We start from the raw sequence: 26364 nt of genomic DNA on the forward strand, positions 1-26364 counted from the left end.
TTGTGGCTGGTGTCCGGCCGGTGAGGCCTCGCTCCCAGCCCCAGGGTCTCGCCAGGTGGCTCTTGGTGCTGCGGCACTGGAGGCAGCTCTTGGCGGGGGGGACGCGGAGGACGTGTGCTTCGGAGTGGCTTTTGCACCGGTTTAATGTGTATCTTCCCAAAAGGCTGCACTGAGCTGGGGCCCAGCCCGCCGTGGGGGTGTCCCCTGCGGGCTGCTTCTGCCGCGGGCATTACTCTGCAGCTGGAGGAGGGAGAGGGTCAGAGGGTGCAGAGAAATGCGGTACCCCCCAGCACCCTGCCACCCCAGCACCCTGGGACCTCAGGACTTTGCAGGACAGCAGAGCCCCAGCAGCGCCCGTGCACCCTGCCCAGGGGTGATGTGGGCACCACAGGCACAGGTCAGGAGCCCTGTGGTTTTGCCCACGTGTGTTGACTATACCTGGGATCCACTTGTGCCAGCCAGAGTGAAACCCGTCCCCATGTGCTGCCTGGACTGCAGGCAGGGCTTCCCCACCCCGCCCCACTCACTCCCGGTGCAGCTTCCTGGCTGGAGTAGGACTGGGATGCACTCACCATCCTCCTCCCAGCCCTCTGCCACTCCTGCCAACTCGTAGTGCTTCTTGCGCAGCTCCCCCAGCTTCTGCCGCTCTTTCTGCAGCTGGTTTTCCAGCTCCAGCACCCGCACCTGAAGGACATCATGCATGCCATGGCCACCCTGCACCCCAGCACAGCACCCAGGTGCTGCCATGGAGCTGTACTGGACCCCGCACCCCCCTCTCACACCCGTTATCTCCCTGACATCGAGCCCAGAGACCACTGAGGTACATCCCATGAGTGCTCCGATGGCCTTGGGAGGGGACTGAGCTCAGGTGGGCTCTGCCTCTGCAAGCAGGTGAAGGCAGAGGGACCTATATGGGCACCTGGGGCAGGGGAACGCCCTGGGTTGCCCTGTGCCAGGTGGAGGTGGGTGCTGTGGGGCAGATGGACAGGCACACAGGGGGGCAGGGGGGAGGTCATGGGCTGTTGCACCATGATGGGGACAGCATCGAGGAAGGCTCAAGGACCAACTGCATGCAGCTCCTCGGCAAATCCTTCAGTTATCTTCACACCTTGGTCTTTCCCCACCAACTGGTGCCACCTGGGGTGCCCCCACCCACCATGCATGTTTCCCAAAACACAGGGGAACTTCCTACCTGTGAGTCCATCTCCTGACGCTTGATCTGGGTGAGCGTCATGCTGGAGAAGTCCATGCTGTCTGCGGAGAAAGACACCACCAGCCCCCCTCAACTCCATTCCCCAGCTCAGACCCCCAGCAACTCCCATGGAACCAGCAGGCAGCAAGGAGCAGCCATAGGCAGTGGCCACCGGGGCAGAGCCAACTGAAGACAGTAAGCATGAAGAGCAGAGGTTTCGGGGTTCCTGCAGCCCCATGCTTACCTTTCTCCTCCACCTGCGACTTCCCGGCCTTGGTGGATGCCACCACGTTGGCCGTTGCCTGGTTGACTCCCCGGGAGGCTTGTTGGAGCTTGCAAAGGTTGGCGCTGTCTTTGTCAGCCTTCACCTGCCAGGGAAGCGAGGAGGGCTGCACTTACACCCCACAGCACGAGCAGACGACCAGCCTCATGCTTCGGGGTGACCACGCGGTGCCCCAGGGTCATCCCAAACCACAGGCAGGGGAGCAGTCTCTATGCTGTCTGCTTGGGGATGGAGCCTCCCAGGGTGTCAGGCTCCTACCTTGGAGGCTGCCACCAGCTGGGCAGTGCTGGCTGCAATCTCCCGGGAACAGACCATCAGCTCCTCAAATGTCCCCTTGCCTTGCACCACCAGGTCGGCAGCATCACTGCAAGAGGGCAGAAAGGGGCTGGAGCATCCTCCTGCCACCCCATGGGGACAGCAGGACCCTGGCATCCTCTCCCCCCTCTGGTGACGGTGGCACTTACACCATGACGGTGGCACCCCAGCCCACGGCCTTGGAGGCAGAGATGAGACCCTCAGTCCATCGGGAATTCTTGGCGTAGAACTCCTTGGGGGACGCGGCACCCTGCCAGTGGGAAAGGCAGAGTCACACATTGGGGACAGGGGTGGCAAGGCCTGGGACCCCCAAGCCCCTCCTCTCAGGGGAACAGAGTAAGTCAGGGTTTCATTTCAGATGTGCGTGGGAGCTGGGGACACTCAACCCGGGGGGTCATGGGGTCCCCTGTGTGAAGACATCAGGGACCTCTGTAACACCCTGGGGACCACAGCCAGGGAGAGAACCCAGGGTTGGAGCTCCTGCCATCTGGCATTGATGCCCCAACAGGCCAAGCCTCAGAGCAGCACATCCCCCGCCAGCGCGCGGTGACCCCCGGCTGTTAAGCATGACCCCCATGCCCTGCCCGCACCCTGACTGCAGCCCTGCCCCTGGCTCACCCGGCCGCTCTCCACGATCTCTCTCTGAAGGTCCTTGGAGGCCAGGACGAGGACATGGATGGCCTGCATGAGGCCTGTGCAGGAGCCCAGGATCCTACGAGACAAACCCCACTGAGCCCCACTTTTGGGGCAGGGAGACCCCAGAGGTGTGGGGCAGCCACTCTGCCCGTGGCGCCAGGCTCCCTCCCGCCTGCCCAGCTCGCTCCAGCCACCGCTCACCTCTCGTTCACTTCCAGTTTGACTCCAGTGTCACCAGCCCGTGCCTTGCTCAGCATCTCCTGGTAGAGAGAGGAGAGGCTGTGCTGAGCCCCCCATGCCATCCTGCCCTCGTGGGGGTGGTCCTGGCAGGCACGACACCCGCGGATGACACATGGCGACCCTCACCTCAATGCGGGCAGACGCTGTTTCGATGGCCACCGCTGTTGCTGCCATCTCCTTGTCCACCAGGTCACCCAGCTCCTCCTGCTTGACGTCCAGCCCCCTGGGTCGCAGCTCCTGGGGAGGGGACGGGATGGCATGGACCATTCAGGCCAACCCCTCCAGTGGTGCCTGCCACAGGCCCAACCCTGTCCTGCCAGCCCTCCCGAGGCACCCACCTCCCCGATGGCGCTGATCCGGCCCAGGCAGGTCATCACCGGGCTGCAGTCAGCGCCTTCAACTGTCCCTGGGTCTTGCAGGGCTCTGAGGTAGCTCAAGGCCTCGCTGCCGCACTGCTTGCACATCTCCAGCAGACCTGTGGGGCAGCACCCATGGCTGAGGGTGCCACACATGGGGACAGAGACCCCGGTCCCCTGCCTGCCCCAGCATCCTGCCCACTACCACCACTGCCCAACCCCAGCCCCTGCCTGCCTCAGCATCCTGCCTGACCCCTGCCCACTCCACCATACTGCCCACCTTGACCCCAGCATTGTGCCTGTGCTTGCTCTTGCCCACCCCAAAATCCTGCCCACCGCAGTCTTGTCCCCTTAAAGTACATCACCAGTACCATCTGCCTCAGTCCCTGCCCAGCCCAGAAACCTGCCCACCTTGGCCCGTCTGCCCCAGCATCCTGCCTGCCCCACCACCCTGTCCCTTCCAGCCCCCTGCTTGCCCCGACCCTTGCCTGCCCCATGGCAGCACTCACGGTCGGCGGGCTCCATGGGGGCCACGTGGGAGGTAGCACTGCCCTGCAAGAGGGTGTCGCTGACGAGGTGGGCGAAGAGGGCCAGGCAGGGCAGCAGGGAGCCCACGGCTGTGGCGGAAGAGCGGGCACAAGCCTCAGCCGCAGTGGGCAATGCCCACCCAGCCCATGGGTGCCTGAGCCACCCCTTTCCCCCAGCACAGCCCCTGCCTGGGGCTGCCGGCTCCCACCTGAACGACTGGAAAGGTATTTGCTGTGCGCGTCCCGCAGGCGCTCCACGCACTCAGAGGCTGCCAGCGTCCTGGAGAGGAGGCAATCTGCAGGCAGAGAGCAGGCAGGACTCAAACACGGCAGCAGAGCTGCTCTCCACCACCCATAGGACAGCAGGGAACGAGGCTCTGCACGGCAGTGGGCTGCAAGAACGTTGGGTTTGGCGAGCACCGGGGAACTCACCTGCAGAGCTGGTGCAGCCGATGTGAGCGGGATCCTCCAGGCGACTGAGGGCATCCTGCACCATCCGCTCTGCCTCCCGCGCAGTGCCCTGCAGCAGGGCCAACTGCTCCTCGGCCAGCTGCTGCTGCAGCACCTGCTCCTTGCTCTCCTGCCGAGCCAGTGCGGGTGTCACGGCCCCCACCACACCAGCTGGCAACCACCCCCACACCCCGACACTGCTGCCCCCAGCTCTGCTGATCCCCCGCAGCTCAGCAGGGAGGGGGACACCGAGATGACCCCTGGGTACCTTCTCTCTCAGCTGGGTCTGCAGCTTCTCCAGCTCCATCTTGCTGCTCTCCTGCTCATGGCTGAGCGTGTCCCGCAGCTGCTGCAGCTCGACCCGCAGGGCGGCCACCTCCTCCCCATGCCGCTCCGCTGCCCGGCTCAGGCTGTCCTTCTCCTGCTCCAGGCCAGCAATCCGGGTGCTCTGCTCCACTCCCACCTGAGTGGGCATGAAAAAGCTGAAGGAGAACCCTTCGGTTTGGGGCTCACAGTCCAGCCTCACGCCACTCTGACTGTCCCCTGCATCACCCGCTGCCCAGCAGCACCCTTGCAGCACTGATGGCCTCACCTGGGGCCAGCCAAGGCCCCTTGGGGAACCCTTTCACTTTTATGGGCGAAAATTCACTTTTATTATCACTCTTTTTATCCTGATGGATGAGCAAAAGAAACGTGCTGGCTGCTGGCCCCAGAGACGGCTCTGCCCCATGCCCATCCTGCTGCAGCGCGTCTTCCCACCCCAAGAATGGGCAGCTCCATTTTCCTGCCAGCTTCTGCCTTCATCAACAAGTCTGTAAATGTCTGCTGTCCTTTACAGCTTCACAAGCATCAGATACTCTCTGGTAGGGCAGCAAGTCCAAAGGCTTGTGATGTGATGGCATGCTCCCTGCCTGGGTTTCACAGTGGGCAGATGCCCACTGCCTGCCCGTGCAGGGATTTTGTTCAATGACCCCTGCTGCTGGAGGCCACTGTTCCACACGCGCTTGCACCCAGGAGTGTTAAACCCCCTGGTATGATTGCTAAACCCATCTAGATGTGGTGAGGAAGAAGACAGGGAGCTAGTCATCAGGCCAACAGTTGGTAACGGCTGGATGGGTCATGCCTTGCCCATCCAGCAAGGCAGTGGGCAGACCTCCCTCTCATCCGGGCTGCCTGTCCCGGGGCGGTGGTGGGATTGGTGGGGGGCCACTCATGGGCTCTCACCTGCGTGCTGGACTCCAGGGTGCCCTGCAGAACCTGCAGCTCCTGTCTGCTGGCTGCCAGCTCCCGCTTCAGTGTGTCCAGCACCTCTGCCTGCTCCTGAGACTGGGGGCAAGGAGACAGATTGATGGTGCCCTATGGGGGAGTCCCCCCCCGACAGCCTGGCGTGTTCCCCATGTCCCCACTCACCTTCCTCTGGGCCTGCTCGCTCACCCGCTGGAAGGAGTCCTCCAGCTCTTTCTTCTCCCGCTCCATGTCCCCCTGAGCCTGCCTGGCCACTGTCACCTGCTTGGTGACCTCCGCATTCTGGGGATGGCAGAGAGGGAGCTCAGCAACCCCCGGTGTTGGGGGGCATGGCTGGGAAACAGGATCCTGGGAGGGTTTTTGGAGAGCCTACCTTCCGCAGCAGGTCAGCGTGGTTCTGCACCAGCTCACTGTACTTCTCCTTCAGCTTGCTGTACCGCTGCTCGTTGGCCTGTGCGCGCCCTACCATACATGCAGTGACACCGAGGTGAGTACCTGGGACCCCCACGCCAGGGTACACCCCCACCCCAAGCTGGGTGCCGGCTCTCCCCGCTCACTTTCGATCTCCGTCAGGCTCCTCTGCGCCTTCTCGGTGTCCTCCCGCTGCTTCTTCAGCTCCTCCAGCTCCGTGCGCAGGAACTCGCTCTCATCCTGTGCCTGCTGCTTCAGGTGCCGCTGCTCGGCCAGCTCGGCCTCCAGCTCGCTGGCACGGCCACGCAGCTGCACCGCGCCCCGGGCACTCTGCAGGGACGGCAGGGCAGCTCCGGTGCCGTTCGGTGGCTGCTGGCACTGGACAATGCTCACTGGTACTGTCTGGTGGCCACCCCGCGGGTAGCACCCCGCAGAGCCCCCAGTGCAGCGGGACGCAGTAGTGAGGATGCTGAGCATCCTGGCAGGGACACACTCCCCTTGGCACGGTTGGTGATCCCCAATATGGTCTGTTCCAGGGATGCAGAAGCCCTCGGGCACAGAGCAGGACAGGCAGACAGACCACCTTGCCCAGTTGGAGACACGTCCACCACCCCACCAGCCCCATTCCCAGTGTGAGCTGCTGGGTTTCACCCTGCCCCTGGACTGCCACGTGGGTGCTCACTGCATGACACCACTGGATGGCTGTCACCTACCTCGGCCTTGAAGTTCTCCAGCTCCTCCTTTAGGGCTGCAATCTCCCCATAAAGCTGCTCAATTAACCGGTCCCTGGGAAGGAGACATGGAGTATTATCCTCAGTGCCACCAGCTGTGTTGGTGCAGTGGGGACACATCCTGGGAGGGGATGCATCCCCTGTGCCACCGCAGCTGCTGTGCTGCGGCAGCCTGGCAGGTGGCCATGGTGCTGGGTTGTGGAGGGAGTCCCCAGTCGCCTCTGTGGCATCACTGAGTCTACTCACTTGTCATCCTTGTTCATCCCGTTCTGGCTGTTGAAGTTGAAGGGGTCGCTGCTGAAAGAGCTGCCAAAGATGTCGTCAAACTTATTGTCAAACAGGCTCTGCAGGGAAAGAAGCACGGACCTGGAGTGAAGCCACCACCACTCAGGAGCCCTCATCCCCTCCACGTCGCCGACGAGCCAGCCCATATGCCAGCAGGACTCTGCCTGCTCGTGCTGCCTGGACACCGGGGCTGGATCCCCCTTGCTGCTCCCAGGGCACTGAACATACTGAACATGCAGCACCTCTGGTCCATCCCCACCTAACTCCTGAGGTGGAGGGGAAGATCCCCAAAGCCATGCCATTGCATGCCCCTTCCCCTTCCAAGATGCCCAGTGCCTAGGTACAACCCTTGGTGGAAAGGGGGAGTGAAGAGCTAACACAAGCACACAGAGCTGAGGGGCGATGCTGGGAAGGCAAACATCTCCAGCCGACCATCACTGGAGGGCAGCAAACCACTAATAGAAGCACTGTGAGATGAAGTGGTAGGACAAGGGGGAACAGTTTTAAAGTGGAAGAGGGGAGATTTAGATGAGATCTCAGGAAGAAACTCTTTGCTGTCACGCTGGCCCAGGTTGCCCAGAGAAGCTGAGGCTGGCCCATCCCTGAAGGAGTTCAAGGCCAGGTTGGATGGGACTTGGAGGAACCTGGTCAAGTGGGAGGTGTCTCTGCCCAGGGCAGGGTGGTGGGAACAAGATGATCTTTAAGGTCTCTTCCAACCCAAACCATTCTATGATTCTTCTGGCTCAGACCTAGCAGCATCCACATGTGACACACAGCACCCACACCTTCCCCCCAGTGTCCAAGGCCATCCTCTTGTCTCATCCCCCACGGCATGGTTTTGGAGAAATAACCCTGGTCTTGAAGTTGAAAGTGCACCCATCGCCCTCTCTGCAGCCCAAGGGGCACGGGCAGTGCTGCGGTGGCTCACCTGCGATGCCGTGTCCATCTCCACCAGGTCTGTGATGGGCTCGCTGTCGGGTGAGGATGCCTCAGCAGGGATGACCACGACAGGGCTGATGTGCTCCGACAGTGCTGAGGCGCGCAGGAAATTGGGAGGGTTCTGGGGAAGGAGGGGAGCATGGCTGATGGGGTGGGAACTGGCACTGCTGCAAGGTTTGGGCACAGTTGCTCAAAATCCTGCCCCAGTGTTTGCCCAGACCCGTGGGAAGGGAGCCAGGACCAACAGGGCTGGAGCCAGGACCCATGAGGATGGATCCTGGCCAGGGCTGAGGGTTGGTGAGCAAGGGGATCCCAGCCCAGGCTGAAGGGGCAGCTCCATCCCGCAGGATCCCACCTCAGGCTCACAAGCCCTACATTGCTACCGGCGCCTGGAAGCCAGGCAAGGTGGCCCGCAACTCTTTTTGGACACACATTTCCTACTGCCATCAACCACAGCCACAGGGACAGCAAGTGTGCAGACCAGGGACTGTCTCACCTCTGGCAGCTGTGGGATCTGAATCAGCCGCTTGAAGTACTGCAGGTTACTGGAGCGGTAGAAGAGGTCCTTCAGCCTGCAAGGAGCAGGGAATGGTTAGGGACGGCTCTTGACCAAACCAGACACCCCACCTCAAATCTCCAGCCCATTGACTGGCTCCAGGAGGGTGTCACTGTGCTATGCCGGAGGGGATGCTGCTGTGTGCTGCCACTAAACCTGTGGCAGATCCTGAGAAGACTCCATCACCAGCCTGCCATCTCTGGCAAAAACTGCCTGCTGTAGGCTTTCTGCCATAAACCCAGGATCTGATGAGCAGAAAGAAGGAATCTTGAGGAATCCAATCTAGTGGAAGATGTCCCTGCCCATGGCAGAGAGTTTGGACTACACGGTAATCCAACCCAAACCACTCTGAGTCTATGAAACCATGAACCACAGCAGAATCGCTGCACTGGGTCACGCTGAGGCAAAGCCACCTCTTTGTGCTGTCCTCACCATGGCTAAAGCTTGAAGGGACAGCTGAGAAACATCACCATTGCTCCCACTATGGCCCCAGCCATGAGTGGGTTGGGGGCTTCCAGTCTGGAGACCACATCTCCAGCATTTCTGCAGCATCCCTCAGCTCCACGCAGGAACATCTCCCGCAGGAGCAGGGCTACCCATCTTCAGAATTTCCAGTTTTGGGGAAGAGTGGCAGCTCCTGCACGTGCCACTCACAGCTCCCCTCCCTTCCAGCTACCCCGGCATCCCAATCAGTATCTCAGCAGCTGTCAATATCCACCCCAAGGTCCCTGCCCTGGGTGGTCAGAGCCCAGGGACATCTGCTGATGTTCCTGTCTAGTGTTTTTCCCACAGGCGCTGTTTTGCAGTTTGTGGTTCCAACACCATCGCTGGGATCACCTCAAGACACTTGCTGGTATCTGTCTCCTCTCCTTTGTGCAGTTACTAATCCAGGGGAGACCTGCCCTCACATCTCAAAGGACCACGGACTCACAGAGTGGTTTGGGCTGAAAGGGACTTTCAGGGGTCAGGGACACCTCCCACCAGACCAGGTTGCTCAAAGCCCCCTCCAACCTGGCCTTGAACCCCTCCAGGGATGGGGCAGCCACAGCTTCTCTGCGCAACCTGGGCCAGGCTCTCACCACCCTCAGGGGACAACATTTCTTCCCCATGTCCAACCTAGACCCACCCTCGTTCAGTTTAAAACCGCTGCCCCTTGTCCTGTCACTGCAGACCCTGGTCACAAGTCTCTCTCCCTCTTTCCTAGAAGCCCCTTTAGGTACTGAGCAGCCACAGGAAGGTCTCCCTGGAGCCGTCTCATCTCCTGGCTGCACAACCCCAACTCTCTCAGCCTTTGTCCACAGCAGAGGTGTCCCAGCCCTTGGACCATGTTGGTGGCCTCCTGTGGAGCGGCTCTAGCAGGTCCATGTCTGCCCTGTGCTGGGGACACTGGAGCTGGAGGAGTGCTCCAGGGATTGTGAGGAGAGTGGAGCAGAGGGGGAGCATCCCCTCCGTTGTCCTGCTGGCCACGCTGCTGGGGATAGAGCCCAGGAGATGCTTGGCTTTCTGGGATGCAAGTGCACATTGCCAGTTTGTGTCCCATTTGACACCCACCAGTATGACCCAGTCCTCCATGGGGTGCTCTCTGCCTGTCTGTCCATCCGTCCATCCATCCATCCATCCATCCATCCCTTCAACCCTCCTCCCCTCCCTCCCTCCCTCCCCCAGTCTGTGCTGGTACTGGGGATTGCCCTCACCCAAATGCAGGACCTTGCACTTGGCCTGGCTGAACTTCATGAGGTTCATACAGACCCACTCCTCCAGCATATTCAGGTTCCTCTGGATGCCCTTTCCCTCCAGCATATTGACTGCCCACTCAGCTTGGTGTCACTGATATTTTGTGGATATTTCACAGGATAGTTGCATTTTTTCCCAGAGCTTTTGGAAATAAATGTCCTTGCTCCCCCTGAGTTCACCCTGCAGCAGCTCATGGCCTCCCACAAACCCAACACTCTTCCACACAGCAGCAGCCACCCCATCCCATGCTGTCTTTTTCATCAAGACTCTCTCCCACTCCTCATTTCCCTGCAGTGCCAGGTGCTGGGTCAGCCCCTCTGCTGCTTCCCTCCCCTCTCCCTTAGTCCTTTTTATCAAGCAGCTCCACACCACTTCTCAGCCCTGGGCACCGGCAATACTCCAGCAGCATCACAGCCACCTTTGTGTCCAAGGTCACAGGTAACTGGGTGATCACGACTCATTTCTGGCTCTCTCCTCCTACATCTCATATCTTCCGCCTTTAAAATCTCATATTGGTATTTTAATTTGGGACAGACATGTTGATAGTGGTGAAATGAACTCTACCATTTGTATCTTTCCTCACCCAAGGATGGCTTTTCCCACTCAAAAGCCACCTCTGCTCCCCTGCAGCACCCAGCAGCATCCCTGGCACCCAGGCTCTCTGCAAGGCTCTTTGTGGACCCCTCCTCAGCTTTGCAACACACAAAGGTTTAATCCTTTGGCTACCCCTTTAAACAAGTTCCCTTGGGTTTGTGAAACACATTTTTTAAAAATTTCAACAGAATTGGGAGGAAAATCTCTTTTCCCTGTCCTGTGCCCCCAGCACCATGACCGTGAGTCCCCTCCTGAGGCTTGTGTCTCCATACACTGCTTGCACCCTCCTCCCCCATTGCTCCTACCAATGCATCCCTCTCCTGATGGAGCCGACAGTCCCACTGCAAGCAGAAATCACTGCTGAGCACCCTGCTCACTTGACACCCAGCCCAGGGTGTCCCCACCAGCAGCCCCACACTCAGCTTCTCAGCCCCTGCCCAAACTTTCAACTCAGCAAGTCAACTTGCAAATTGCATTTAAAATTGCAATTAAAGGGTTTGAGGGTTTTAAATCATCGAAAATGCTGCCAGCGACTGAACGCCTCGCTAGAATTAATAATGCTGTTATCTGGTAATTCAATAGCTGTGGATTAGTCAAGCGGAGCCGCTGCCCTGGAGGAAGCCCCAGGGAAAGCCGAGAGGTCAAAGCGGAATGGATTTCAGAGCCCCAGGCAAGACTGACTCCTGCCCCTTCTCCGTCTCCATGGCTCGGTGACTGAGTCCTGGCCAGGGGCTCTGGTGTACCTCCCTGTGCCCTCTGCCCCGGGACCCCCTGGAGCATTGCTGGCAGCGGGGAGAGCCAGAGCCCCGCATCTGGGCACTTACTTTCTGAACTGCTCCAGGAAGCGATCCCGGTGGCCCTGCAGTGTATCTGCCGGCAGACCTGGAAGAAGCAACAAGCAGAAATGTCACCAGTTGTCTCCATGCCAGGAAAGCAGGATGGATCAGGGTGTCCCAATTGGAATGGCCATATGGGGACGGGTCTTTTCCAGAGATGGTCACCCTCCTCCCAGGTATGAATGCTCTGGGCTCAGGGTCCGTCTGCCAGAGGGGATCACGTCCCCAGCCCAGGGCAGACAAAGACAGTGAGCTGGCCTTCAGCTTCCACAACTGGGCGATGTAGGTTTTGCAACCAGCGCTTGTCCAAAGCCAGGGGAGCTCCTGGTGGGCACCGTCTCCCCATGGCCAAGGGGCGTTCAGCAGGGCAGGCTTCCTGGGACAACTTGGTCTCCCAGCACTTGCATCTCCTTGTCTCCTGGCTCTGGTGACTCCCTCTGCTCCCCAAAAAAAGGCTGAGAAGGAGCTGGGGAGCAAATGGCCCAGCCCAAGCAGGGTGGGGGACCCCTATGTCCCCTTCTGTCCCCCCCCCAAGCCTGAGTTGGCACTGGGGACACTCACAGGAGTGGAGCTTGAAGAGCAGCTTGACGGTGTAGTCGTAGAGGTGGCTGCAGTCCAGGATCACCTGGATTAGTGGGGCCAGGCGGCACTGCCCCGTCGCTGTCACCGACACTGAGCGTGACATGTCCAGGGAGCTGAACACTGTGGGGAACAAGCATGGGATCAGGCTCCGGCAGCACCACAGGGTGCCATGCCGTGTTGGTTGTGTCCGCAAACTTCACCCGCAGCAAAAGCCATTCACCCGGAGCAAGACACCTGCTGGCCCTTGGGGACCCAGCCTGCCACCCCATAGTCTGGCCCAGTGAGAGGCTAAATTCCCACCCAGGACTCCCACACAGGCCTGAAAACACTTCAGCCTGGCACCATGGGCTGGAGGTCCCCGGTCCCAAGTATTTGCCGGGTCCCCAGGCAGAGCCCCGGCCCCTGAGGACAAGCAGCCCCTGAGGACAAGCAGCCCCTGCGCTGTGCCCGTCACTGCCATCCCACTGGCATTGGGGTGCACTGTGTGTGCCAGGGGGAAGATGCTTCAGAAAGGGCCGGGAGCAGTGGGAGCGCCTCACAGCCATGATCCTCTGTCCAGGTGACAGTGAACTGCATCTCGTGCTGGGGGTGCAGGATGTGCCCCGCAACACCAGGGCATGAAGGCATTTCTGGCAGGGCTGCAGCAGCCTGCGGCATGGGATGCCAGGCTGCTGGAGATGTGTCCAGTGACCACTTCAAGGTCCAGCCTTGCGGGTCTCCCACGAGCTGTGGGCCACCTGCCCTCAGTGGACGCTGGCAGGGTAGCCAGAGGCGGCAGCTCCATCCAGCAACTCCCCTCCAATGGGCAGAGCAGTGAGAGCTCCCAGGTGAGCTCTGGGGACGGGGATGGGGCTGCGGAACAAGGACAAGCCTCTTGGCACAGCCCCGTCCTGCTGTGCCAGCACACAGCCCCGAGATGCAGCCCCAAGATGAGGGTACTGCTCCAGCTCCCTCCAAACAACCCTGTCCCACCAGCGCCCATGGCTTGCTGCAGACGAGGGCTCACCCCAGAATTGCTGTGATGTACCCCAACCCCAGTCCTGCTGGAGCCTGCAGAGGTGCGTGGCAGCGCTGAGCATTGAGACTGGCTTTTTTCCCTCCCACTTGCTTGCACAGGAGGATGTCAGTGCCCCATGCGTCCCCCAGCTCCAGCACCACCGCAAACACCCGCAGCAGCCTGAGCTCACTGCTAATAAAAGTCAAAACCTGTCGTGAGTCCACCAGTTAAGACCAGAAAAAATTCAGCCCAGGGAGGCTGTGGGAGCAGGAGAGCCCGAAGCTGGTGCGGTGGAAGGGGTGTCGCAGAGGTGGGAGCGGGTGGTGCGGTGCAGCCAGCCCTGCAGCACAGCACAAGGGCTGCCATGAGGCAGCACCACTCTGGCACGCAGGGACTGCAACTAATAATAACGCAGGTGAAGCGCCCAGAAGTAGGGATGAGGTGTGATGACCTCCTGCAGCATCCCACCTGGAGCCAGCTCAGCCCTCATGGACCCCCACCCTGACTGCTGGCAGGGCAGCACAGGGGCTTACCCGTCTGGAAGAGGTTCAGCTCACACTCCAGGTAGTCAAACATCTCCACCGTCAGCTGGAAACTAGGAAAAGGGATGAGGATGGTTGGGGAGCATCCATATGGATACCTCAACCCGTGCCAGATGCCACCCCAGAGGGACAAGCCTTGCCCAGGGGTCTGCCCACACCCACTGCAGGGCTAGGGAGAAGGTGCAGGGTCCTGTCCCCAGCTCGGTCACGCTGCTGGTGAGGTTGGACTGTGCCGTGCCACCCTGCCTGCATCTGCCCCCCTCTCTCGCCTCCCGCCCCTGCCCCGCACTCACAAATTATTGACATCATTCTCCCCGGCCTCGTCAAGCTGCCGGTCAGACATCTGGAGGTTGCCAGGGAAGCGGGGATTCTGTGTGGGGAAATGAGAGTTGGGAAAGGGTTCCAGAGGATCTCCTGCTCCAGCCAGGGCACTGGGAGGACCCAGTTGCTGATCTGGCCGGTGGCTCCAGCACTAGAGACTGGGACAGCACTTTGGATGTGTCAAGGGAGTGATGAGGGGAGGAAAGAGGGCTAACACAAGCCCTGGGTGACCGCAGCATCCCCAACCCATGGTGCCTGCATTCTCCCCAGCAAGAAAAGTCAGTTCTCCCTGGGCTTAGAAACCTGCTGAGCAGGGAGGAGACGAGGCCACCAGCTTGTTCATGGCATCGCTGAGAGCTGGGGGGTGGGAAAGAGCCAGTATCTGCTCCAGGGGGCAAAGCCTCTTCATGCTGCCCAGGCGTTTCGGGGGAGGTCACGTCATGGGTCCAAACTAAACAGGGGTGACAGGTACAGCCTGCCTTCAGAAAACACCTCTTGTCAGCTGAGCTCAGAAAGGAAGGAAACACCACGGGGATCAAACCTGCTGCAGCGGTTACCACAAGGAAGAGGGTGCTTGAAGCCATGCAGGGCTTCCAAACCCACCGTGACGTCCCATTCTCCTCTTGACAGGAGATTCAATTAGTTTCTATTCTATTCTATTCTATTCTATTCTATTCTATTCTATTCTATTCCTTTCCATTCCATTCCATTCCATTCCATTCCATTCCATTCCATTCCATCTGGCAGCCAGCACAGCATGGAGCAGACCTGAAGCCGGGGCATCCTTTTGCCAGCCCAAAGAAGGAACTTGCCCAGCATCGCTGCTTGGGAGGCTGGAAACAAGCTCCTAATGGAGAAAAAACCTAATCTGGGATGGTGCCATGGGATTTCCCCAGGGAGCTCTTGTGCCCAGGAGCATCCATGGCCCAAGAGCCCAAAGGGAGGAGATTAAAAATGGATTTCAGTGACCAGCACTGATTACTTCAAGCTGGGGACAGCACAGGATGGGACACCATGCTGACTGTGTCTGGGACTGACCCTGCAGCATCCTATGCACAGTGAAGTTTACCAAGTTTAGTATGGGACTGTTTAGTTTGAGGAAGAGGAGGCTGAGGGAGACCTCATCACTCTCTACAACTACCTGAAAGGACACTGTAGAGAGGTTGGTGCTGGTCTCTTCTCACAGGTAATTAATGACAGAACAAGAGGGAATGGCTTCAAGCTCCAACAGGGGAGGTTTAGACTGAACATTAGGAAGGAATTTTTCACAGAAAGAGTGGTCGGGCATTGGAACAGGCTGCCCAGGGAGGTGGTGGAGTCACCATCCCTGGCTGTGTTTAAGGGCCGTTTAGATGTGGTACTGAGGGATATGGTGTAGGGGAGGACTTTGTAGAGTAGGGGAGATGGTTGGACTCGATGATCCCAACGGTCTCTTCCAACCTAGACGATTCTATGATTCTGATTCTAAGTTGGGCAAGCGATGAAGGGGAGAAGCCCTGGGAGCACTGAGGCTGCTGGGGACCGAGAGGTTTGGTGGCGCAGTTGACAGGCTGGAGGGAAGGGATGCCATCCAGAGGGACCTGGACAGGCTGGAGAGGCGGGCTCGTGCAAATTGCATGAGATTCAACCAAGCCAAGTGCAGGGTCCTGCACCTGGGGCGTGGCAACCCCAGGCACAAATACAGGCTGGGTGGAGAATGGCTGGAGAGCAGCCCTGAGGAGAAGGACTTGGTGTTGGTGGATGAGAAGCTCAACATGAGCCGGCAGTGCGTGCTGTCAGCCCAGAGAGCCAACCATGTCCTGGGCTGCATCAGAAGTGTGGCCAGCGGGTCTCGGGAGGTGATTCTACCCCTCTGCTCTGCACTCATGAGACCCCACCTGGAGCTCTGTGTCCAGCTTTGGAGTCCTCAACACAGGAAGGACATGGACCAGCTGGAACAGGTGCAGCGGAGGGCCACGAAGATGATCAGAGGGATGGAGCACCTCTCCTATGAAGACAGGCTGAGGGAGCTGGGGTTGTTCAGCCTGGAGAAGAGAAGGCTCCGGGGAGACTTTATAGCGGCCTTTCAATACCTGAAGGGTGCCTATAGAAGAGCTGGAGAAGGACTCTTTGCCAGGAAGGGTAATGATAGGACAAGGGGAAACTGTTTTAAATTGGAAGAAAAAAGATTCAGATTAGATCTCAGGAAGAAATTTTTGACTCTGAGGGTGGTGAGACACTGGAACAGGTTGCCCAGGGAAGTTGTGGATGCCCCATCCCTGGAAGTGTTCAAGGCCAAGCTGGATGTGGCCTTGAGCAACCTGCTCTAGTGCGAGGTGTCCTTGCCCAGGGCAGGGGGGTTGGAACTCGATGATCTTTGAGGTCCCTTCCAACCCGAACCATTCTATGATTCTATGATCTTAGGTGAGATTTATGGTCTGTGATAAACTGGGTGCTCATAAAGAAACCTTAAACCTGTGACTCTCTTAAAGTTCTGCTGAGAAGAATTAAGTTGTGCAGGCTCAGCGGTGCTCAGGTTAAGTTAATCATTATTTCCCCACCATTCTTGAATTTTGAGGCTGACTTGTCACTCCTACTCCACTTTTCCTGCCCTTATAAAAACCTATTTCAGAAAGCATTAGAATGCCTTACATCCAAACTTCAATCCCAGTCAAAGGCATGTTTCTATACTCATCTATTTCATTTCTCCTTTGCTGACCACGGCAAATAATCCTCCACACTTGCACGCCATCCAGAGCAGGGGCTACCGCTCATCCTTCTCCATGTACCAACGAGGACATTCCCCCAGCCCAAATCCCCAGCTTCCCTCCCTCAATTCATGGTGCCACAGAAAAGCCAGGCTCTGCCGCAGCGTTTTAGGGGTGATTTACACCTGCCCTGCCTGTGCTGCCTCCTATGGTGTGGCATGGCATGGCCCCCACAAGCCCTCCCCACTCCAGAACTCCATGGCCTCTTCCACCTCTGCCCATTTAGGATACCTGGGAATGGATGCACACCCCAAAGCTGAATGTCTCTTATTGCTTCTTGTAGCCCCCCAACTCCCAGCCCAGCCTCGTTGCCTCCAAGGAGCCCTGATCCACCGTGAAACTGTCCAGCCCTGGGGCACTGATCCTTGGGCCACCTTTTATGCAGGCTAAGGATGGGCCCTGGCAGCCTGGGACATATTGCATGAGGTGGCAGATTGGCCATGACAGAGGAGAAGACACTCAGGGGCGAGAGCTCCGGGAGGGCTCTGCCAGCCCTCGTCCCGCACCATAACACTGCCACCACTTTTGCCCCAGTGCGCCATCACCCATCCCCCGCTATGGTCACAGGGACAGGACAGTGCTCACCTTGGTGTGAAACTCCATCTTGGTTCTCAGCAGTTTGAGGTAGATGCTGCAGAGCTGTCCATAGCCCTCGCTCAAGTGGCCCTGGGGACACCAAAAAGCTGTGGAGATCTGGGGCAGGCTGTAGAAAAGCCCCCTCCGCTTGCAGTATGAGTCACCCCTCCCTTATCTCCCCCAAAAACCACAGCCAAAACTTTCCTTGCTGACGCATGGGCTGCAGGCTGGCTTGCAGCAAATGTGCCAAAAGGATTTGGTCAAGACCTTCTCATCACCTTCTCTACAGATTTCAATGCTGCGTTTGACCACCAGAGCTGAGTTTTACTGGGTTTTGCTATAAAATAGGAAGGAGGCATTTGATTTTAATGGGATATCAAACACAATCAGCAAACCCAGCCCAGGGAGGTCCTGGTTGTCACGGGTCAGCCACGGCTGACCATCTGCTAGCCCTCAGAACTTGGCTCCTTCGGGGCAAGACCACTGTCCAAGCCAGCACCCCCCACCCAGTGTCTGCCAAGGGACCCCCAGGGTGTCTCCACCACCGTGGCCGGTGGGATCAGTTGCTTACCCACATCCTGCTCATGTCGCTCAGCTCATTCTTGTATCTCACTGAGTCTTTCAGCACCTGGAGGAACAACAATGAACATAAGCAGGCACCATGGGCAGCAGGCAGAGCACCACAGCAAGGCATGCCAAATTTGGCGCCGGCAACCGGGGTCAGGAATGGGAGGCCTTGACGCGTTCCCAACCCTGCAGCCTGCTGGTGGTGTCACTACTGCCAGTTCCAGTGTGCCTCAGTTTCCCCATCCACACATGGGGCAGGAGGCTCCTTGCTGATGGCTCCTGCACTGATGTTGATGCCCTGTGGTCTCCTCCGGCACTGGGGGCTGTAGCGCAGGGGGGCTGGGCACAGAGCCGCACTGGGAAGGCTCCAGCAGAGTGAGCAGGGAGTCCCTGTGCCCATTCCCACCCAGGAGGGCACCCATGCGCCAGCATCTCCCACCACCCCGAGCAGCCCCACCGCGGAAAGGAATTGTGCCCGGGGCGGCTGCTGAGCCGAGCTGGAGGTACTCACATTTGAGTGGCCGTCCCGCAGGAGTTTGTGGAAGACGTGGCAGAATTTCCAGCAGAGCACAGCGTTGCCTGACAGCGGCAGCCGGTTCACCACTGACCAGAAGGTCTGTGCCCCCTTCTCGTGGTGCGTGCCCAGGATGCATGGTGGCGGCCGGTCAAGGAAACACTCCTCTCCCTCTTGGCGGTGGTGGAGAGCAGCCACCCTGAAGCGGCTGGTACCCGCAGAGCCAAGAGAAGCCGGGCCACCGCAGGGAGCTGATAAACTGCCAAGCCTGGGTACACACTGTCCCCTCTCCTCCAGTCCCACATCACCCATCCAGGAGCACTGTGGGATGCTCAGGGCTAGGACTGTGCCTCCTCCAAGCCTTCCCGGCTGCTCTGCCGGGATGCTGGGGATCTGCTTTCGGTGGCAGCATGCTCACAAGCACCTTTTGGGATTAAGCATCCTCACCCAGGCAGATAACCTGCTGTGGGCTTCTGTCTCTCCCACCCTCCTAGGGGACGGCAGCGCCGGGAGCACAAGGCTGGGCACCCAGTGATGAGCAAATGCCGCCCCAGCTTGAGCAGGGACCTTGTGATGTGCTGGAAAAACCCCAGCCATCATCGAAAGCCCCCCAGGGTTCCATCCAGCCACCCCCAGCACCCCAGCATCCAGCTTGCCATGCTGGGCCGGCAGTGCCAGCACCTCTCCCCACGCACAGCCTCGCCACTGCCCCTTTTCCGGGCAGCCCCGGCCCTGCTCCCACGCTCGCTTGTCCCACGGCCAACTTTGGGAAGGATATTTCTGGCGTGTTTCTCCTTGACAGCCACTTCCTGCGCATTAATAGCCTTATTGATGCTGACAGTCTGCAAAAGAGAAGTGGTGGAAGGGGATGAGATGGGAAGGGTTTGGGCTCCCCTCTTCATCCCCCCTCACCTGCTGGGACCCCCCAACTCTGCCGGCACCTGTGGGTGGCTGGGTCCCATCCAGGTCCCCAGCCCCTGCTCGTGCCAGCTGGATGCTGCCTGTTGCTGGATGCCTTTCTGGGATGCGGTTGGCATCCGCCAAGTTCAGCTGCTGCCAGGACTCATTTACTCAGCATAACCACCGCAATTAAAGCAGTGACCACAAAGGACCCTCTCCTGCCCTCGGAGCCGTGGGACAGGCAGAGGGAAGGCAAATCCCTCTGGATCATGGGCAGCAGCTGGTGGGTCCTGCTCCGCTTTGAGGGGGAACTGAGCAGAGAGGGCATTTTGGGGGGCACAGGGAATCCGGTAGGGGGACGGTGAGAGCACTGTGTGCTGCAGAGGACAGAGTAGAGCTCTGGCAGTGAAGGACATGGCCCCAGCCATGGAGGGGCAGGAGATGGACCTGCTGCTTGCAGTGCAGGCAGCTGCCCTGGCTGGCACCTGCTGCCACCCCACTGCCACCAGGCACAACAGCCATGGATGGCACCACTGCTCCCCACTACCCTCCCGAGGGGCTGGCAGCCTCTCGCTGGCACAACCCTGTCCACAAGCTGTGCTTTTGCTCCCAGCCAGAACAGGCAAGACCCGTGAAGCAGATATCAGGGACCAGGGGAAGCCCACACCAAGGAGCCTGGGCAGAGCCAGTGCTCCATTCAGCCTCCTGAGAGGCAGCAGCAGCCCATGGAAGTGTTTCCTGGGCAGGATTTTTAACCCTACGCCATTCCTGCCCCTCGGGGAGCTGTGCCGGCAGTGGGAAGACACTGTGGCTGCTCCTACTTGGCCGCGGTTTGTGGGGAGCAGGGTGATGCTGGCCCAGGGCTGCTCTCTCCCCAAGCTCCTGCATGACTCCTGGCAGCCTGGCACCTGCTCCACAAGGATCCCACTGCCGAGGGAAGAAACCAGCTGGCTCAGCACTGCTGGAAGTAGCTAATTACTGATATAAACCAATTAAAGCAGCAGGATTAATCCCAGCGCCTTCCTCACTGCAATCCTTCCTGCATCCCCGCTTGCTCACCCTCTCCGAGTCTGCCCTGCTATGGCTTCAGCCCGGCCAACCCCAATGACTCTGTGCTGAGCAGGGCTGGGGGCCACAGGCACCAGCCATGGGCACCCCACGTGCGGCTGGGCATGGCCCAGACCCCCCAGCATTGAGCCCAACCCATCTCCCCAGAATGTCCCTCTGCCAGCTGGAGAGGGGACAACGTGCTGAAGGGCTGAGACAGCTTTTGATCTCACCCTCTGCTGCCAATGGCAGCCCCACCCCCTTGACTGAAACACGGGATGTCCCAGTATGAACCAGTTCTGCTGCAGGGACGCTGCTGTGTTGCCTGCTCTCGAGCAGGGCCGGTGCACGCGGCCCTGTGACGTTTGCAGCCCCAGGTCTCCAGCCGTGCCAAGCTGCTCACCACGCTCACCACCAGGTCCCTGCATACTGGTGACCATGGAGGTAACCAGTAAGGACCATGGAGGTGATAAGTAAGGTGCAAGAGGCTCACTTCAGGGTAGCAGGGGACCCAGATCACCAGTTGCAAGGCATGAGCATTGCAGTCCAATGGTGTGCTGGACACAGACCAGAACCTGCATCTTAGCTTGGTTTTAAGAAGAGCTGAAAAAACCACTGGCAGTGGAGAAACCTGACCCCATCAGATGTCCCTTCTTGAGGGCATGAATAGAGAGAGACAAGCAGGTTCTCAACACAGAAGGACCAAGGGTGGGAGCCACCTCTGCAGCTCTGCCCAGCCCTGTGGCCATGGCTCCTTTATGGAACCATAAAATAAAATTCAGCATTCTCCTCTTTAAAAATCCCAACAAAATCCTCAGGAAGGTGCCTCTTGCCCAGCGGCGGCAGCCTGGAGATTAATGCCCACGCCCCAACAGCCACTGATGACATGTGCCATGGATCCGGCTCCAGGTGCAGCTTGTCCAGTTCCAAAATCCCAGTCTGCAGCCATAGACAGGCAGAATGGTCACAACAAGCCACCCAGCAAGGCAAGGAGCATAAGGATGGGTGTGTCTTGCCTTGAAATGGGAGTCCTGGACAACAAGTAACAAGCCAAGTGCAAAGCTGGAGCTGGCAAGTGGAAGCTTGGAGCCGGAGGCAGGATGGGGCCACCACTCTCCCGAAGCTGGTGGCTTCACCGTGGCACATGTCCGCTCCTGCTGTCCTTCAAAGGCCAGACAGGGGTGGTATCCGGAGGGAAGCAGTGCCAGGGGCTGCTGCATCCCTGGGAAAGCTGGAAACGGAGCTCCCAGTTTAAGTGCTGTTTCCTGCTGGCTTTTCCTGGTAAAGCAAGGACATGTTTTTCCAACCAAAGAGTCCCCCAGTGACCCCCCAGAGTGGGGAGACACGGTGGGAGGGTGATGGGTGGTGGCCTCCAGGACCCTCTATCCCCAAGCTCCACTTGAAGCACAGGTGATGTCCATGTGAATGGCAAAAAGGTTTTCCAAGGAAAAGCCAGATCCCACATTTCTGTCCTTGCGGGTGCCACGGGAACAACTCCCCCTCCCTGCTGCACCCCCGGGGAGGGCAGGGCAGGGCAGGGTCCCCCCCCCGGAGCCGCTCGGGGCAGGCACTGGGGCTCGGGAGATGCCCAAACCATGGCTCCACCGGCCGGTGGCCCCAGCAGCACCCGCACAAGCGAACTGGAGGAGAGCAAGGCAGCAGCAAGGGACCAAGGCTCCAAGTGTCACCTCCAAGGGACAAGTAGGGTCAGGGAGGGCGACAGCAGCCTTTGCTGCCGTCCATGAGTTTTGGCTGTGAAATTGGGGCTCCCTTGAAAGAATGCTCAAACCTCTTTGCCACAGAGAGGGCCTTTCACCCTGACCTTTCACAGGCGCTGCTTCCCAACACTATCCGGCTGATGGGATTTTAATTTTAATTTACTTACGAGGTTGTACACCACAAGGGCGTTTCTAACGTGCCAGCCCACCAGCGCATCCTTGGCTGTGCCCCAGCCTGGCTCCGGTTTCTTGCCAATGGAGGGACAAAGGGCTCCTCTCCTGCTGCCCCCCCAGCGCTGGGAGTGGGGCAGGGGACCTCAGTGGGTGCACAGAGCCTCCGTGGGGCAGCCAGGCCCTTCCTCCAGCCCCACAGCCCTGACTCTGCTGCTGGGAAAGGAAACCCTGGGGTTTCCTCTTGTGCAATGCTGCCAGCAGCAGGGCCAGGAGGGAAGGGAGAGGAGAGGTCGGGGGGACCCTCTCTGAGAAGGAGAGCTGCAAGGGGGTTAGACTGCCATGTCGGCCTCCTCTGGCAGGGCCGTGGGGCTGGGGGCAGAACTCAGAGGGGCAGCAGTGGGGGTAGCGCTGGCCATGGGTGCTCGGCCCAGGCTGGGCAAGCAGCACCAGGAACGCTGAGAGCATCATTAGCGTTTCAAGCGTCTCTAAAGCGGTGCGAGGACACCCCACTGCCACGAGCAGGGAGACTCAGGCCATTCAGAGGATGAGCAGCGTCAGGTAATGCAGACCAGGCACTATCCAACTGGATATGTCTGCACTGGAGCAGTGGGACCTGCCCAAGCGGTGGCTTCTTCTCCTGTAGCTGGATAAGCCATCACAGCCCTCTCCTGGGTGGATTTCAGGCTGTTCCTGTAGGACTCCAGGAATCCTGCTGGCAAGGAGCGAGCTGGACCACATCCTGCAGGACCCCCCTGATTGCTGACTCTCACGGGGAGATGCAACACCAGAGTGGAGCCGCCAACAGCTCCACACCAGGCTGAACCCCCCAACTTAAACACCTCCCTGGGCACATGAACACCCAAAGGAGGGCCAAAGGTGCCCAAAACTGCACGGAGGGAGGTGGGACAGAGTGACAGAGACTTTCTAAGCATGCAGAAACACTCTCTCGCACATGTAAACATGCACCCCCCCACTCCCCCGCCAGGTCTCCCCAAGTTACGCGCTCAGGCTCCTCTGAACTGCAAATCTGCCGTCTGGCAGCGAAGAGCCCGGCTCCACTCAGGACCTGCACGGCACCTTCCCGCTTATTTCCAAAAGGAAATGAGTGTTGATTAAAGAATCCAGAGCTATTGCAAATTATTTGGAGAAACTGAGTAAGTCGCAGTGCAAATCCTCTTAGTAATGCTCCCTCATTTCTCCTTAATTCCTTTCTATAAATGGAGAGCTGGGACGAACCATACCTCTGGAAAACCGCTCGCAACTGAGCCCTGCAGACACAGGGGCTCCGGGGAAAGCGAGCAGCAGGGAGACCTGACTAAAACAAGCCTGGAAAAAAATGTCCATAAGCTTAATTAAAATGCAAATCCCAGCGTAGGAAGTCTTCACTCTGGCCCTGGAGGTGTGCAGGACACAGGGCTGTGGGTGAGCTTTTCAGAGGGCATAAATATTGCTCACCAACAGCAGCTAAAAGCAAACCACAGCCTCGCCAGGAGTCAGAAAAAGGTTTTTCTCCAGCAAAATGCTGAAGTGAAGCCAGATGGATCACACCTATTTGGCTGCATCTGCTGCTCCACGAGTTTAGAAAGTGCTCCTCGCCCACCAAGCTACACACCCAGACAAAGCACCTGCACCAGGGCTATGTGAGCACCTGAAGGTGCTGCTGCCCTTCTCACCACCTGCTCCCACCAGATGAGAAATAATCCCCAAAATGACACAAATCTCAGATTTCCCTTTGCTTGGGCCATAAACCCCCCAAATGACACAAATCTCACATCTCCCTTTGCTTGGGCCATAAAAAAGAAATCACATTTCCCCCAAAGTAATATTGGCCTCCAACGTTAAAAACTTTGAAATCTCACTGCATCCACCAGGGTTTGGTCCCAGTGGTGGTGGCTTGAGAGGTACCTCTCTAGGAGATGCTGATGACACCAGTTTGGATGTGAGAAGGAAGATCAAGGTGTGAGAAGGTGATCAAGATACCAGAGACAGCCCTGAATGCCAAGGGACACCAGCATGGGGGGATATTTTGGGGACACCTTGCCCCACATTCTGCCCTGCTGGACCCCCACCACGCTATGGCACACGGGACATCCCAAACTGGAGTCACCAGGAAGAGACCCACGAGATCTGTGAGCAATGTTGGAAGCCAACGCCATCACCACCAGGCTCTTCTTGGCAGAGACCTGCCCTTGCATTGGTATCTCCGGGTCTGCTCGCCTGAGGTTGATGACTTCAGGGAGGATGATGACTTCAGGCTAACGTCATGCTTGGTCTAACCACCGTCAGCACTCTCTGGCACATGGTGAAATTGATGTGTTATGGAGAAGCTCTTCCAGCACACATGGTGCTTCCAAGGGAGAAACCACGTGGGCCAGGCCAGTGAGGGGTGATGTGATGTTCAGAGGTCTCTACCCCACAAGAAGACACAAAAGGATGACAGCTGCCATTCAACTCCCACCAAGGCCTTTGCCTTGTGAGCTGCAGTACCATTACCACGGTAGAAAAATGAAAATAAGTTGAAGGATACACATTTAGAGTGTACCTGAACAGAGCACCCCACCAGCTCCCAGCTCCTCCTGAGGGCAGCAGGGTGGCATCAGAGCAGAGGTGGAGATCTACAGGGTGATGGGCCCATGAGCTGCATGTGCATGGACTTAACTCACGGCTCCTCCTGGCCTTTCATCACAAGAGCTGGAGCAGGATGAGACAGCGCCAACACCATTGCTCCTCCAACTTCGAAGCAGACAAAGAATGAAGACAGTCAGCCAACTGACTTCTGGTGGGTCCCAAGGAGTCCAGTGAGATGAGGACTTGGGCTGGTCACCAGTGGTTGGAAGAGTTTGGTTCCACCAATGCCAGAGATGAGAGGTTGCTACATTGAACACAATCACTGCCCACCATCAGGGGACCAGCACCCAAAGTGTTGGGCCACTGGATTTCTCCAGTGTCATAAACGATTGATACAGATTAATTACTTGGACATGTGTTTTTTAAATTCAGTCTAAGGAACATAGACTTCTCCAATACACCTTATTAAAAAAAAAGAACAGCAAGAAAACTGATTTTGGGGAGAACAGGGCAAAAAGAGAGGCTACAGAAGAAGCCAAACCTCACCAATGACCACTGGGGAAGCTGAAAACATAAAAGTCAGATCGCTTTGAAGCCTCCAGCTGAAATAACAATCATACGAGCAGTCAACTGAGGCTGCAGAAGAGCTTGGGGCGTGCTTTGGCCACCTCCAGCACCAGGAAGGGCCAGCATGGGCCCCAGCTCTTGCTGCTGGACCTTGCTACTGACCTGCCGCAACCGAAGTCCCCCTGCACAGGTGGCTGGAGCCAAGGAGAGGCAGAAAACCAGGAGGCTCCCCAGGACCCCCGCACCTCTCCACGCCTGTGCCCTACGAAAAACACTTGTTATTTTTCTCATTTAAAAATTGCTACGGGCACTCCATCGCTCCCGCCCCACGTCGCCCAGCTGGACTGGCCACGGCTGGAGCCTTTCCCCCAGGCTGCCCCGTTAGCCAGGCTTTTAATTTTAAGTGGGGATTTTATGCAAAGATAATCTCTTCCAGCAGCAGTGATTCCTGTCTGGGGGGGCAGGATGCTGTGTTTTCCAGGGTCAGTGGTTCAGGAAGGTCCTGATAACGTTCCAAATGGTCCTGACTGCAGTCCTCTGCTTCCCAGCAAATATTTGGGCATTTTTTGGAACAGGAGGAAATAAAGGAGCGAGGCTGGAGGATGTGGGGAGCAGACCCCGGGGCTCATCTCCAGACACACATCTGGGTGACCAGCTGCCATCCTGGGACCAAAATGTCACCCTGACATGGTAGTGTACTAGCGGGATGCTCCCGAATTTTGCAGAGCAGGGATGCCCCAGGGATGTAGAGCCAAGGCAGCTTTGATGGAAATCCCTTCATGCAACGCCTCCTGCCGCGAGGCAGCTCCCACGAGCAGGTTAGGGGGCCCCTCACCCCTTTTCCCTCCCGGATGTCTGGATCCCGCAATGGAGGTGAGGAGAGGCAGGACCCCACGCTGCAGCCCTGGGACCCTCCCCATCTCTGTGAGCAGCGAAATCCCTCTGCCAGGTGAGCAGCGCGGGGGATGAACTGCAGGAATGGACCCTAAAAACCCCACTTTTCACCCCAAACTCGTTTCCATCCCTATTATCCAGCTGAGGGGTTCCCCCACGTGCGGAGACCGGCGTGCGGGGACACGGGTCCCCGTGGCGCCACCTGAGCCCAGCCGAGTCAAAGACCGGGGGAAAGCAAGTGAAACGGGGGGGGGGGGGGGGGGGTGGAGCGAACCCCGGCCCCGGCTGCAGCAGCACCGGGGGAGATCGCCGGGAACCGG

General features: G+C 58.5%; 1 protein-coding gene across 1 annotated transcript in view; it reads right to left on the reverse strand.

Annotated features, from left to right (window-relative positions):
• Positions 1-26364, reverse strand: part of HIP1 (huntingtin interacting protein 1) — a 26752-nt gene continuing 388 nt past the window's right edge. Inside the window, exons 2-31 of the mRNA XM_014959751.1 lie at positions 18955-19018; positions 18174-18316; positions 17667-17723; positions 17105-17185; positions 13745-13821; positions 13443-13504; positions 11892-12032; positions 11319-11376; positions 8107-8182; positions 7600-7731; positions 6633-6730; positions 6369-6441; positions 5802-5985; positions 5618-5706; positions 5410-5526; positions 5224-5325; positions 4268-4462; positions 3982-4129; positions 3759-3845; positions 3532-3639; positions 3005-3141; positions 2793-2903; positions 2628-2686; positions 2409-2502; positions 1940-2040; positions 1734-1839; positions 1437-1560; positions 1193-1254; positions 573-684; positions 1-240 (exon numbers count right to left, since the gene is read on the reverse strand). Coding sequence (XP_014815237.1) covers positions 230-240; positions 573-684; positions 1193-1254; positions 1437-1560; positions 1734-1839; positions 1940-2040; positions 2409-2502; positions 2628-2686; positions 2793-2903; positions 3005-3141; positions 3532-3639; positions 3759-3845; positions 3982-4129; positions 4268-4462; positions 5224-5325; positions 5410-5526; positions 5618-5706; positions 5802-5985; positions 6369-6441; positions 6633-6730; positions 7600-7731; positions 8107-8182; positions 11319-11376; positions 11892-12032; positions 13443-13504; positions 13745-13821; positions 17105-17185; positions 17667-17723; positions 18174-18316; positions 18955-19018 — 3009 coding nt within the window. The 3' untranslated portion in view covers positions 1-229. The remainder of the gene's footprint in view (positions 241-572; positions 685-1192; positions 1255-1436; positions 1561-1733; positions 1840-1939; positions 2041-2408; positions 2503-2627; positions 2687-2792; positions 2904-3004; positions 3142-3531; positions 3640-3758; positions 3846-3981; positions 4130-4267; positions 4463-5223; positions 5326-5409; positions 5527-5617; positions 5707-5801; positions 5986-6368; positions 6442-6632; positions 6731-7599; positions 7732-8106; positions 8183-11318; positions 11377-11891; positions 12033-13442; positions 13505-13744; positions 13822-17104; positions 17186-17666; positions 17724-18173; positions 18317-18954; positions 19019-26364) is intronic.

Source organism: Calidris pugnax, unplaced genomic scaffold, assembly GCF_001431845.1.
Source record: "Calidris pugnax isolate Ruff unplaced genomic scaffold, ASM143184v1 scaffold461, whole genome shotgun sequence".
Classification (NCBI taxonomy): Eukaryota; Metazoa; Chordata; class Aves; order Charadriiformes; family Scolopacidae; genus Calidris; species Calidris pugnax.